The sequence below is a fragment of the Bactrocera tryoni genome, chromosome 3 (assembly GCF_016617805.1).
Source record: "Bactrocera tryoni isolate S06 chromosome 3, CSIRO_BtryS06_freeze2, whole genome shotgun sequence".
Classification (NCBI taxonomy): Eukaryota; Metazoa; Arthropoda; class Insecta; order Diptera; family Tephritidae; genus Bactrocera; species Bactrocera tryoni.
Genome location: NC_052501.1, coordinates 71,662,964 through 71,676,641, shown reverse-complemented (window position 1 = coordinate 71,676,641; position 13,678 = coordinate 71,662,964). Strand labels below are relative to the sequence as shown.

Here is a 13,678-nt window from a genome sequence, read left to right as displayed (position 1 = left end):
GTACATCTGGCAACTCGTATAATCATCACTAGCTATCGTTCCATCACCCAACAATCCTAGTTGACGAAAACAGAATGCAGCCACCGACCACACCGAATTTTCACATAGTCTCTATGTATGTACTTAGGGTTATGTCTGTATGTGTGTACATATCAAAATCTAAATCCGATGCACAACAAAAGCAGACATGGCATAATCGTAAATGGAAAACAACAATAGTTGTGGTGCAAATGTAATAGGAACGGGCCGACTGCACTGACAATGGATAAATATCAGGGTGTGTCACTTTTGAGACAATTTTTTCAAGTAAAATAAAATGTGAGGGGGATGATAAAGGTAGTAAGCTAAAATTCGATCATTTATTACTAATGTTAAGAGCTGTCTGTTCCTAATTTTCCGTTTTCAATATAAAAGTCATGGAAAAACGGGTTTTATACTCTGAAGACGGTATATAAAGTTTAGCAGGAAGTTTGTAACTGTCAGAAGGAAATGTCGGAGACACACGATCTAACCCGTTATCAGACGAGCTCAGTCGATTAGTTGATTAGTTGAGTGTCGGTCTGTCCGTCTGATTGTCTGTACATGTGTGGACTGGTCCCTCTGTTTTCGAGATATCCATATGACAGTTCGTGTGGTTTCGCAGTCTTTGAGATAACACTTTGAAAATTTGCACACGTCCTATTCAACCCAAGAAGCAGTCCATTTGTCGGAACCGCCGATATCCGGTCACTACAATATAAGTATTGTAGCTGCCATACAGACGGGCGAGCCAAAATCAAGTTCTTGTATGGAAAATATTTTTACTGACAATACATTTTAAAGGAACTTTATTATTTTCCAAGGCAATGTTACTAAATATACATAAGTAGTATACCCATTGAGCTAGAAGTGAACCTCAGCGCTGAACAAACCGTCTGATCTTCTTGGAACTTTTCAAGAACCCATAAAGCGAAGCATTGTCGCTTGGGAAGGTCGAGCGGCTTCAGTTCTTGTGCAAGCCGTATTTCGTACGCTTTCAATCTAAGATCTCGACGTAAAATGCGCCAAGTCCTTCCATAAGTTAGTCCGAGTTACTGCGAACGGCGTCGAAACGACTCTCCACGGTCTTCTTGTACACACTCAGCTACCTTTTCTTCTTGTTTTATTTTAACAAGATAAATATAATCAGAAAATATCTCTTTTTCTCATTAAGTAACCTAAATTTGACTGCACTGTAGCTCCTAAATATGACACACCCTAATACACGCATACACATGTACTTGTAGGAGCTGCGACTTGAGCGGATGTGCCAATGAACGAAGGAAATGACAGTCTGACAAACCAACAGAACGACGTAAGAACGGCATGACCAACACTATACACTCAGCAACAAGGAGCACCAATTAAGAGCGCGATGACGTTCAGCTACGTAATTGTGGCAGAAACGTAAAGTACACATAGAAAAAATGTAGTCTTCATTTTGAGAAGCAGCATTGTGCAGATGGCGATACATTTGCAGCGGAAAGAGCGCAGCGTAACGTAATGTGGCCAGGTAAGAGTGGAGTTTAACGCAAAGAGAAAACATAACTAAAATGCTCTGCAAACAAACACACACGCGCCAACAAACGCCACAAAGTCAGCATGCAACTCCGTAGCAGTTGCATGGCACGCACGCTTTTTCGTACATTTCATTCTCGTTGGCGCTGCGCTGTCTGCTGGGCAAAATAACGCGAACGCGAACGTGAACGTGGAGCGGTGGAGCGTGTGTAAGTGAGCAGCTTCACGAATATGCCAGGCCAGCACAACCGAGACGAGCAGCGTATATAAAACGGCATATCAGCATTGGCAGCGCTGTCATTCGCCGGCGGTGCTTACAAGCAGTGTGTATACGATTTAATTGGTGCGCGCAAAACGTCAGTTCAACGAAATAAAACAAACGAAAACGTCAAAGAAAAAAGGAAAATAAAGCAGAAAAAACATATACAAAACAAAGGGCGCTGGCAAACTCAGCTGTGACTGCTGGTTGCAGTGCGTTCGCTGCCAAGTGACTTAAGTGCATAAATTCCAAATGTGCATGGAGCTAATTTTAAATTATAGCACACATACACACACACATAAGTAGCTAGCTAACAAGCAAAACAATTTTTGAATCAGCAAAAAAATTTTTAAATCAGCAAAATAAACATTGTAGTGAGTTTTGTTTGTGTTTTGCTAAATACACGCAGTTTGGTAGACACTGGTAGGCAAGTGTGCGGGAATTTCGTGCTGCCAGCATTGTTTTGACATTAATTCTTTTATTATTATTATTATGAATTTCTTGTGGTAAATTATATACAACTGACTGGTGACTCGCTGTTATCGCTTTTGTTTATTGTTGTATTGTGTGCATGGAAATATTTGGGCGCTGACGAGACGCTTCGAGTGCATTTGTGTGCCAACAACGTGTGCTCCACTTTTGTACGTAAGAAGAAGCAGCAGCAACAATAGTTGATAGCAGGAGCGCAAATTAGCTGCATAACAAAAACAAAACTCAAGTGTAGGCATAAACAAACGGTTTTGTATTGAAAATATAACAATTAAAGCAAGTGTAGTGGCCTAAGTGAAAGAAGGTGCTTTAAAGACAATTAAAAAAAGGTGTGAAAAACTTTAAAAAGTGCTTTTGGCATAAGCATAAGCTGAGAAATATATTTGAGCGTTTAAAAAATTAAGTTAAAAATGGATACAGACAACAAAAAGCCTTTTAAGGTGAGTGCAAATTAATATAGTTTTAAATAAAAAGCGGAGAACAATATAATTGAAGAAAATATATAGTTACAGATATATATACATACATACATATGTATGTATAAATGTATAAATGTAAATAGCGGATATTTTATGCAAGTTTGATTTATAATATATTTTTGTTGTTGTTAATTTGCTTTAAAAGCCTTGAAAGGTCAGTTAAATTTTAATAAAAGTTCTTATTTATCTTATTTACTTATTTATTTATTATGTGAAACAGTGAATGTTATTGCACATGTGCAAACATGTTTCAATTTGTTTCTATGTCAAGTTTTTTACATAAAAATGTTAATTACATGTAAGAAACTTTCAAATGTGCACCAGCAAATCTTTTTCTTCATGCTAAACATGTTTCAATTTGTTTTATGCCAAGTTTTTTGCACAAAAGTGTAAATAAGTTAAGTTTTTGCTTGTAAAAATTTAAAAATAAATCAAATAACAAATTGTAAGGAAATAATATCAGGAAATATGCATACATACATACATATATGTGAACGTTATTCTTCAGGTGTAAACATGTTTCAACTTGTTTCTATGTAAGTATGTCAAGTGTTTTACACAAAAATGTCAATAAGTTAAATTTTTGCTTGTAAAAATTTAAAAATAAATCGAATAAAAAATTTTAAAGAAGCAATATCACTACATATGCAAATATATGTACATATGTATATTATATGCTGATTACTTTATTAATAAAAAATAAAATGTGCAAACATAATTTTTAATTATTTAAAATTTTTTTTATATATTTTATTTTATTTTTTATATTTTATATTTTTAAATTTAATATTTTTTATATTTTTTGTTTTTATATTTTATTTTTTATTTTATTTTTTTTATAATATTTTATTTATTTTTTTTAGTCTGTTTTTATAGCATTTATTTTCTTTTATATTTTCAAAAATCAAATTAAATAAAAAAAGACTAAACCACAGCACGAGTTCATGAACATGTGTCTATTTTTGGGCGTCTCACCAGTTTTAGACATATTCACTTGCTGTTGTCCTTAGCCACCGCTTTTGCTTTTGTTTTTATTGCAAACGTGTATGTATGTACTTATGTATATATGTATGTTTTTCATATTGAAAACTGGGTGAAACTGTATGTTTTCTTTTTGTGCACCCAATTCTGGTTTATTTTATTATTGCTAGCTAGTAGCTCTCTTAGCATTAGAAATTAAGAGAATTACCTGTTATGCGTACTCGGTAAAGAGTATTGCGTCGACTTTAAATAATGCTGTTACGCGTTGTGTTATGAGCGAGAGTGAGTCTGTGTTGCCATATAAATATTTATAGTTGCCATATGAATATTTTCGGAAAATCTTTTAAATTTTGCATTTGAATCACTTGTCGGCAGAATTCGTATAGACTTTAAAATATCAAATATCTACATATGCATATTTATATTTCTTATAATTGAGTGATAAAGAATTTAATTCTTATATTTAGGAAAAATATTTTACTATTATATATACTGCATTTGAAGTCAGTTTAATACATTTAATGTAACGGTCCGCCAAGATTTCGATACCGGTTCGATATTGTTATTCTTCGTGGTCTTAAAAAAATGCGTTCATGTCCATCTAGATCTTGACTCAATATAATCGTTTTCCCAGCGATCCACTTTTAGAGTCTTGGAAAGAGAAAATAGTCGCCGAGACCAATTCTGGTGGATATAGGGTTGGTGGAATAGTTCCTGGCGCAATTCCAGCATTTTATTGATAATTAACATGAAATGAATGAGTTGTCATAATGTTTGAAAAATCCAATTTTTCGCAGCCAAAAATGTGTTAAAATATCAAATTTTGCCCAGCCAAAAATTTTCAAAATTTGTGGTAAAATTACACTTTTTTTAAAATATGTCTCATATTGTTAATTATTAATTACGGTCCATATATTCTACAAAAAAAATTTATTTTAGATTTAATTCACGGTTAACCCGGAATAACTGCAGTAGTTCACGGCTTCTTATCCGCATCGTCGAGTTTCGTGTTTGACTCGAAAAATATTTAACCAACATTTTTTCCACTCCTCGAAGCGTTTTTCATAAAAACTTTTTGGGATGGCCTTCAGCTGCTTCAGCGAATTTTGTTTTATCTCTTTGATCAGCTGAAAACAGGTTCCAAGAAGCAGCATCTTTAGTTTGGGGAATAAGAAAAAATTACACGGAGCCAAATCTGGTGAATACGATGGCTAATCGATGGTATTCATTATTATCGTGTGAAGTCAATGAAATGTTCTTCCACAATTTCGGCCGTTTTTTGACGAATATTCTCACTCAAACGCCTCAATACAGCCAAATAGAACTTTTTATTGACCGTATCTCCCTCCGGAACAAATTCATGATGCACTAAACAATAAATATCGAAAAAAGAATGAAGTTTCGGCTCTTTTTCTTTTTCTCCATTCCGATGATTGTTGACTTGTTTGCATATAAAACTCATAAGTCCATGTCTCTTCGGTAGATATAATGCTCTCTATGAATGTGGGATCAGAATTCGCACTATCAAGCATGTCCAAAGCGACCTGTTTATAGTACTTTTTTTTTAAATTTAGCTTTATCAGGACGAGTTGAGCAAAAAACCTTATCATACCAAAAATATCCACCAAAATCATTCGATTAGCCTCGCGAGAGAGCAACAGATCCTACACTTATTTAATAATAGGTTGTCAAAAAAGTCTTGCGGTATTTTCGCCAGTTGGCGCTGAAAGCGCGAAGTTTTAGTTTTATTCGTCGCATCGGGTCATGCTATACCATTTTGGAAAGCTCATTTCACGCGCTAACACCTGTTTGATTGATTGTTGTTTCTTTTACGTCGTTCGTGAGTTATAGCGTCGCAAACATGGAGCAAAATAAAGAGAAAATACGGCTTATTTTACAGTACTACTACGATAAAGGCAAAAATGCATCTCAAGCCGCCAATAAAATTTGTGCAGTTTCTGGACCCGATACAGTTTCCATTTCCACCGCACAACGATGGTTTCAACGTTTTCGTTCTGGTGTAGAGGTGGTCGAAGATGCGCCACGCTCCGGAAGGCCTGTCGTCGAAAATTGCGATAAAATCGCTGAATTGGTCGAAAGAGACCGGCATAGTAGTAGCCGTAGCATCGGTCAAGAGCTGGGAATGAGTCATCAAAAATTCATTTCAATTTCAATAAAAAATAAAATTCAATAAAAATACCGCAAGACTTTTTGACAACCCATTATTTTCGTCAGTTAAAGAGGTCGAAAGTCGTCCAGAGCGTGGTATGTCTTCAGCGATCTCTCGACTGTCGTTTAAGGCTTTTTTACCATTCGTAGGCTTGTGTTTTTGATAAAACTGAATAACCGTAGAGCATTTTCGAACATTCGCAACAATTCCGTGTACGAAATTTGGTTAGAAATACAAAATTTGGTTAGAAATACAAAATTTTAGACGAATTCTTTGTTCAATATTTTTGTCCAATATAAAAATCGAAACGCACTAATGTGGTGTACCGACTTAAACAGATGCTGTAAAGAAACTGGTTGACATATAGGGCTAGTATTTAGCATAGTAATTAAGAACAGTCCTTCAAACTTAGAAAAAAAAATATTTCTTTTTGAAATATCATTTACCCGGGGAATTTAATTACATTTTCCGGGTGCTTTATTGTCACAATGTGCCTATTTTAAATTCATAAATTATTTTGTTTAAATATCTATTTTTTAACATTTATGTATTTTTTAACGCTTATATTTTTGCTGCTTTTCTCCCACCTATCTACAATTTCTCTAACCTATAACTCTCTGGCAGCACTCAGTGCCCTTAAAATGCTGTTATTGTTCTGCTGTTGCTGGCGTAATTGCTGCTGCTATAGCCTTTCCAATTTTCTCACTACTGTTAATGTTGCCGAAATTGCTGTTGCGCAGCTGATAAAAGAGTCGACGCCCAACTACGAAATGCTGCAAGAGACGACAGCGACAACAATCGAGAATCTTACTTCACAATGGACAATGACGTCGCTAATGCTGGCGTTGACCAACTGTCAGCGTCAATCGTATATACACATATGTATGTAAATGTGATTGTATATACTTGCATCCACAGCACTGCGGGTGGTCCATAGTCTCCCCTACACTATCTTCCCCACTTTTAGCAGAGAGTATACTTCGTATTTTAATGGTTTGTTTACTTTTTTGTTTCGCTTTGTTTGCGTCCTTTAAAAGAATGGTTTATTCCAATTCGTGCGCACTGCTTTCAGCCAGTGTTTGTGTGGCCATAAGTATGCGTGTGCGGTGTTATTTACACTTCAAAGGAAGCTTAGCAAGCGACGGAAATGACAGTAGTCGTTAAAGTTGCGTAGCACAGTGTACACATATATACACACATACTATATATGCATGTATGCGTGTAGCTTATTTGTCCGTAAGGGAAACCTGTTGTGGGCGGTAGTGACACGGAAAAGTAAACGAGCGCAACGAGTGTACTAACAATAGCAAATAGTGTGTGTATACCGCTATGTTTACACACCACACAGTCGTAAGCGTTGAGCTCACTAATTATCTGCATTTAATGTAGATTTAACATTCAAATGCAATAGAAAAATGTCTGCAAATATTTGCAGTGTAAGTTGTAAGCACTCAAAATGACAAGGTCCGTCAATTTATTATCATTCGAGAGAACATTCTTATTTTTGAAGATTATCTCTTTCAAATATTGGCCGCCGCTAGGTCTTAGATGGTGCATTTGTTGGGTCCAGTTTCGATGACTCGTTCGAGCATTTCGACTGCTAACTGGTAAAAGACACGCGTGATGATCTGCTCCAAGGCCTGAATCGAAACGGCATTGTCCGCATAGAATTTAGACTTTATATATCCCTACAGGAAAAAGTTGACCGGTGTGATATCACACAATCTTGATGGCCAATCGAACGACCCAAAACGTGAAATTACGAGTATCTGTTCACCGAGTGTGTTCTCTCAATAATCCATTGATTGATGCGATGTGTGGAAAATGACGCCGTCTTGTTGAAACCAAATGTCGCCGAGATCATGAGCTTCCATTTCAGGCATATAATAGTATAACGGTCGCCATTGATGGTTACGTTCTCACCGGCATCATTTTTAAAGAAATATGCACCGATGATTCCACCACCAAACCGTTGTTTTTTCTGTATGAACAGGCAGCTCTTAAATCTCTTCATGTTGCTCTTCGTCTCAAATGCGGCAATTTTGCTTGTTTATATGTATACATATTGAGCCAGAAATGGGCTTCATCGCTGAACAAAATTTGACTCGAAAACGTCGGATCTTCTTAGAACTTTTCAAAATTCCATAGAGCGAAGTGATGCCACTTGGGAAGGCCGAGCGGCTTCAGTTCTTGCCCAAGCCGCATTTTCTTTCGCTTTCAATTTAAGATCTGGACGTAAAATACGCCAATACGTCAGTCCGAGTTGCTGCAAACGGCGCCGAATCAACTCTCCACGGTCTTCGTGTACACTCTCAGCTACGGCTGCTATAATTTTTTTACTACGTGCTGGATATGATCTATTCGGTCGAATATTATCCAATAATGAATGCTGAATCTCAAAATGAGTGATGGGGTTGCGAATACTATGGTCAGTAAGCCGATTATGCGGCTCATAAGTTAAGTGAAGCACCGAAAGACATTCTTTACAGAAAGAACGTTAAAGTTTACAGAACCCTTCCATGATACGAAGATATTGATGTTCAAAAAAGGTAGCGCAAAACGCTCACAGGACTCTATTCAGCCGAATTACTGGGCCGCTTTGATACCGAATTGATGAAAAAAGGTTGAAGTCTGCGAAAAGCTGCTTAATTTGCAGATCTTTCTTTTTGTTTTACGGGATAAAGAAGTTGCAGCAAGCCTGGAATATACCGATATTTTTGTATTTCTTTTGTAGACTAGATATTTTTCGGACCACCCTTGTACATATAGAACGTAGGCAGGCGCTAGTAAAATAGAAAATAATCGTTTTTTACTCGCACGTGTTGGCCAACTTTATTATGTTGACCACTATGCAAATACACCTTTTTGAAATTTTGTACAGTTACGAGTATACAACTACCTATACATATGCTATCCTTGTAAAGGTAAAGTATGATTTATTATTAATTACTCGATTTCTGTTTGCCTGCATGCTGAGCCGCTCAGTCAATTCGATTCACGTGTCTAAAGCCGTTAGTAGAGACAAAAATGGAAGAGGTGCCCCCGAAACGGATACAGCCAGATGGATACTTATTTTCTTATGGTGGATGGATATCATCACATTAAGTTTTTTGATAATACGGAAAGATGTCTTCTGTACAGAAGATAGTTGTAAACTAAACGACTAAAATTCAGAGCTCCAAGCCTTTCATGACGAAACTCTTGTAATAATAAAAAGCACCAAGCTTTAACCAGCAAATCTCTTAAATTGTAGTGATCAACATAGGGCATTTACGTCCAAGATCTAATTTTCAAAAATCTATAAAAGTAGTATCAGCTGAAAAAAGACTATGTGAGCAGGATGCTGAGACCCAACGTTAGGTCAGGTTAGAATAAGAGGTTGATCCTAACAGGCACCTCACTTCGACAGCTTTAAATGACGGCCGTTGTGGTATCTAAAAACTTCTATATGTTAGATCAAAAGACGCTTACAAATCGACTAAGCTCTTTGAGCCTGTCATAAATTTGTTGAGACGGCTTATGTCAATTTCGGCTATATTCTGCCTAGTTAACAGTCTTTGGCCGAATAAAAAATCCGGGGGTTACGTAGACCTGACTGTCGTCAAAACGAGCTATGGCTATGTCTACCGGTTCGCCGAAGGTAGGAATGCAGGGCTGTTTCAACTCAGTCTTGCAAAGGCTGAACAGCGGAGGAGAAAGTGCCTGGCTTTTTCCATCACACCACACCGTCACTCATACCACTTAGACAACCTGCATTCGAAAATCTTTTTAGCATGTCTTCCTATTGGACAGTGTCCAGGAAGAACCGTTACGATTACGCCAAGATGAACTTTGCTAAGTGCACGTAGCTCAATAGATCTCCTGTGTTCTACTCAAATGATCTCGCAGTCGCGCAGCAGCTGGTCGTCGATCCAAATGAGTCTGATGATGATGAGTAATTTGGCGCTATTTTTAGTGAGAGCAGACATTGCTTGACGAGTTTTGAGTTCACAGTTAGCGAGCTAAGCGCTAGTATTGTCGCTCTGCTGTCGGAGTGAATGCTCACCTGCCCGAAAGAAGTTGCACTTCGTAGCAGTACGTTCACTGTCACCTCAATTGTAGTCACTTCTGTCTGATAAACACTATAGTGCTCCTGTAGCCTAAAGCTAAGTTTGACAGAGATCTCCTTATGGGACCCCCTCCAACCTTCGCCCCTAGTAGCTTCAGTCCATCCGTGAAAAAGCTTGCAACACCTCTTTTCCAGCGACGCCACCCCATCCATATATCCCTCGCCGGTATGTGAGTTTCGAGTCTCGAGTTTCCTCTGCGACGCTACTATTTTTTGCTCGCGGTAGTATGCTTGGAAATCTTTTTTAAAATATACATATATAGGCGCCACCCGCCAACGTTTTAAATTTAAATTTATTTTATTTTTACTTGCATTTCGTAGAAATCGAATTTCGTATTTAATTATAAAACTATACAAATTATAAGTGGAAAAAATATAGCTTTCAGTGAAATAACTGTAAATAGTCGTGGGGTGTGGCCATACTGCACACTAGCATCGGAACTAACAGCATTTTGTTTTTTGCCGCTTATTATGTATTTGGTTGTTGTTTTTTGTGATGATTAAAATCGCATGCCTGAATGAGTTCTGAATGACTGCCATGGCTAACGGGATTGTGGGTGAAAGTAAAGTGCCAAACAAGCCAGTAAATGAAAGTAAATAAGAAATAATATGAAAAAGTGTGTGTGTCCAAGTAATTGAGGTAAATTAAGAGACGCGTCTTGTTTTTATATAGAATTTAAAAAGAAGGCGGTTTGCTTCAACAAATTAAGGTTGGTTTGATGCTGGTTTGGGGTTTTAAATGCGAAATATGTTGAATATAATTAATAAGTTGAAAAAATATAAAGAATCGCTGGAACGATATTGAACGTTTTTAGGGGTTTTTTATTCCATTAGAAATTCTTTTCAATTTTGTAAACTTTAAAGTTGGAAAAGGAAGGTATTTTCGGAAGTTCTTAATTATACCCTAAGAAAGGTATATTAAGTTTGTCACAAAGTTTGTGAGACACAAAAGGATCCGGAGTTTATAGACACCTTTTTCTCTCTAAGAAGTGGCTTATTTGTTTGAATCGCCGATATCAGACCACTATAGTACATAGCTGTCATACAAACTGTCTTATCAAACTCAAGTCCTTGTATGAAAAACTGTTTTATTTGACAAGATATCTTTATGAAATTTGGTATAATTCACTGACTAAAGCAGCGCAACAATCTGCAAAGAAATTATTTAGATCAGACTGTTATAGCACATAGCTGCCATACAAACTGACCGATCAAACTCAAGTCCTTCTACGAAAAACTTTTTTATTTGACAAAATATCTTCGTAAAATTCGGTATGGATCACTGACCAAGACAGCGCTACAATCTCCGAAGAAATTGTTCAGATCAGACTACTATAGCATATAGCTGTCATACAAAGTGACCGATCAAACTCAAGTCCTTCTATGAAAAACTTTTTTATTTGACAAAATATCTTCATAAAATTCGGTATGGATCACTGACCAAGACAGCGCTACAATCTCCGAAGAAATTGTTCAGATCAGACTGTTATAGCACATAGCTGCCATAGAAACTGGCCCATCAAACTCAAGTCCTTGTATGAAATACTTTTTTATTTGACAAGATATCTTCACGAAATTCGGTATGAATTATTGACCAAGACAGTGCTACAATCTCCTAAAAAATTATTCAAATCAGACTACTATAGCATATAGCTGCCATACGAACCGACCGATCATAATCAAGTCCTTCTAAGAAAACCTTCTTATATATTTTGATATCTTCATGATTTTCGTTAAAGATTATTGACGAAGACAGTGTTATAATCTCCTCTGTGAACTATTAAATATACAGTTCAAATTGTTCAGTATTCGTATTACGACATAATACTATGATTATAATTCAACGTTCAATTTCATTTATTTTTATAAAATTACAAATATTGCTACAATCAGATTTACATGTTTGCATATATTTAAAAATATACAATACATACAAAATTACTACAAATTAACTCAGGTATTTCGTGCCACTGCATATTCGTTCCCTCATATTACAAGGTCAATAGGCAGCCGTGAAGGTGAAAGCTATCGGTGTACTTAATTAGGAAGAAAATCAAAATAATTGCGAAACTGCGCTCTGGTGAAGTGTTGACCTTTCTGCGAACGCTGTGCATTAACAAGCATTGCAATTTTCAAGCACATACATATATACAGGTACGCATGTATTTATTACTGCATATGGACAGTTAGTATTAACTTACGCTAACGTTACTCATACGCCGTGCTTGACATTGCGAAGTTTAAATGCCGTCCAAAATGAATGCCAAAATGTTTTAATGAGTAAACAGGTACATCACTAATCTGGTTTGATCAAAATGAGCATTAATGAATGCCAAAGGTATAAGAAAGTAGGAAAAATAATGGGAAGCATGAATATTGTGTTGCTTGCCACATACTAAAAAAATGTTCCCTGGGTTTCATAAAGTTCCTCACATACGATCACCAATGATACGGAGTAAAGTTAGAAAGATGTTCAAAAATCCACATATTAAGTCAAGTTTTTTGCTCAATTTTATCTATTTTAGGCGCAAAGCTACACCATTATGAGTAGATAGATAGATAGGTAGTAAAATTGAGGCTTTGCACTGCGATCTATGGTCTATTGTGCCCTCCCCTATATCACTTATGGTCACAAAGGTCCAGCATCTTGAATAATTCAAGGAGCCAGCTGAGCGCAGCTGAGCTGATGTGATCTCTGTCCACCTAGTTGGAGCTTAGGGACTTGACCCTGGTTCTGCAAATTGCTGAACATTTCAGAGTCAGGTGTTCCGGAGTTTCCTGCTCCTTGTCGTAGAACGGTCAGTTTGCGAATGAAACTATGCCCTTCTCGAACAAGTGCTTCCTGAGCCTGCAGTGCTCTGTATAAGGCGCGACAAGGAGGCGGAATTCGTCTCGGAGGAGGTTGATTATTTCTTTCAAACCTTGCAAGGTTTTTGCGGTCCTGCAATGCCTGCACGGTGTTTTCGAGCCATCAGTGTACCACCGGAAAATGAGGGCCTACAGTAGTATGTCGAGCGTGTATTCCTTCCCATCCGTCTTACTGCCAAGAATAACTCTGAACTTCTTTGTAAAGTTAACCCTCTTCGTAACGCCGCCCTTGAAAGAACTCCCAGTGCTGTGTCTTCCGCTTGTAACTTCATTTGTTGAGACGACATTATCTTCCTTTTGCCGAACGCTCTGCTGTTTGATCAATAGATGCAGTGGTGTGAGCTCCAGCATGACTTCACGTGCTGCGGTTGGGCAAGGACGTATTGGCGCCGAGGCGCAGAAACAGAAAAGCTTAGATAATTGAAGGCCTACCGAAGACTGCGTTGCCTGAGATGCCCAAGCAACCGCTGCCTAAGGGACAATAGGTCCTACGATCATGGTATATGATACAGGTATATATATCTCATTATACCTGGCTTATAGCCCCAGAATCTGTCGGTTAAGCGTCTGCATATCTCAAGAGCCTTGGTGGCTTTGAACAGTGTTAAATCCACATGTGTACTCCACCGTAAGGTTGACTCTAATGTCAGACCGAGGAATTTGACCCCTTTAGACATCTCCAATTCCCTGCCACTAAGTGTATGGGGCCTCAAGCCCGGAAGAGATCTTCACTTTGTAAAAGGGACAAAGGTTGTTTTCGACGGGTTGATATTTACCCTGACGTATTG

The 13,678-nt window shown here is 37.3% G+C and overlaps 1 protein-coding gene across 1 annotated transcript in view; it reads left to right on the top strand.

Annotated features, from left to right (window-relative positions):
* Positions 1 to 1,813: 1,813 nt before the first annotated feature.
* Positions 1,814 to 13,678, top strand: part of LOC120772224 (DNA fragmentation factor subunit alpha-like) — a 109,439-nt gene continuing 97,574 nt past the window's right edge. Inside the window, exon 1 of the mRNA XM_040100709.1 lies at positions 1,814 to 2,724. Coding sequence (XP_039956643.1) covers positions 2,695 to 2,724 — 30 coding nt within the window. The 5' untranslated portion in view covers positions 1,814 to 2,694. The remainder of the gene's footprint in view (positions 2,725 to 13,678) is intronic.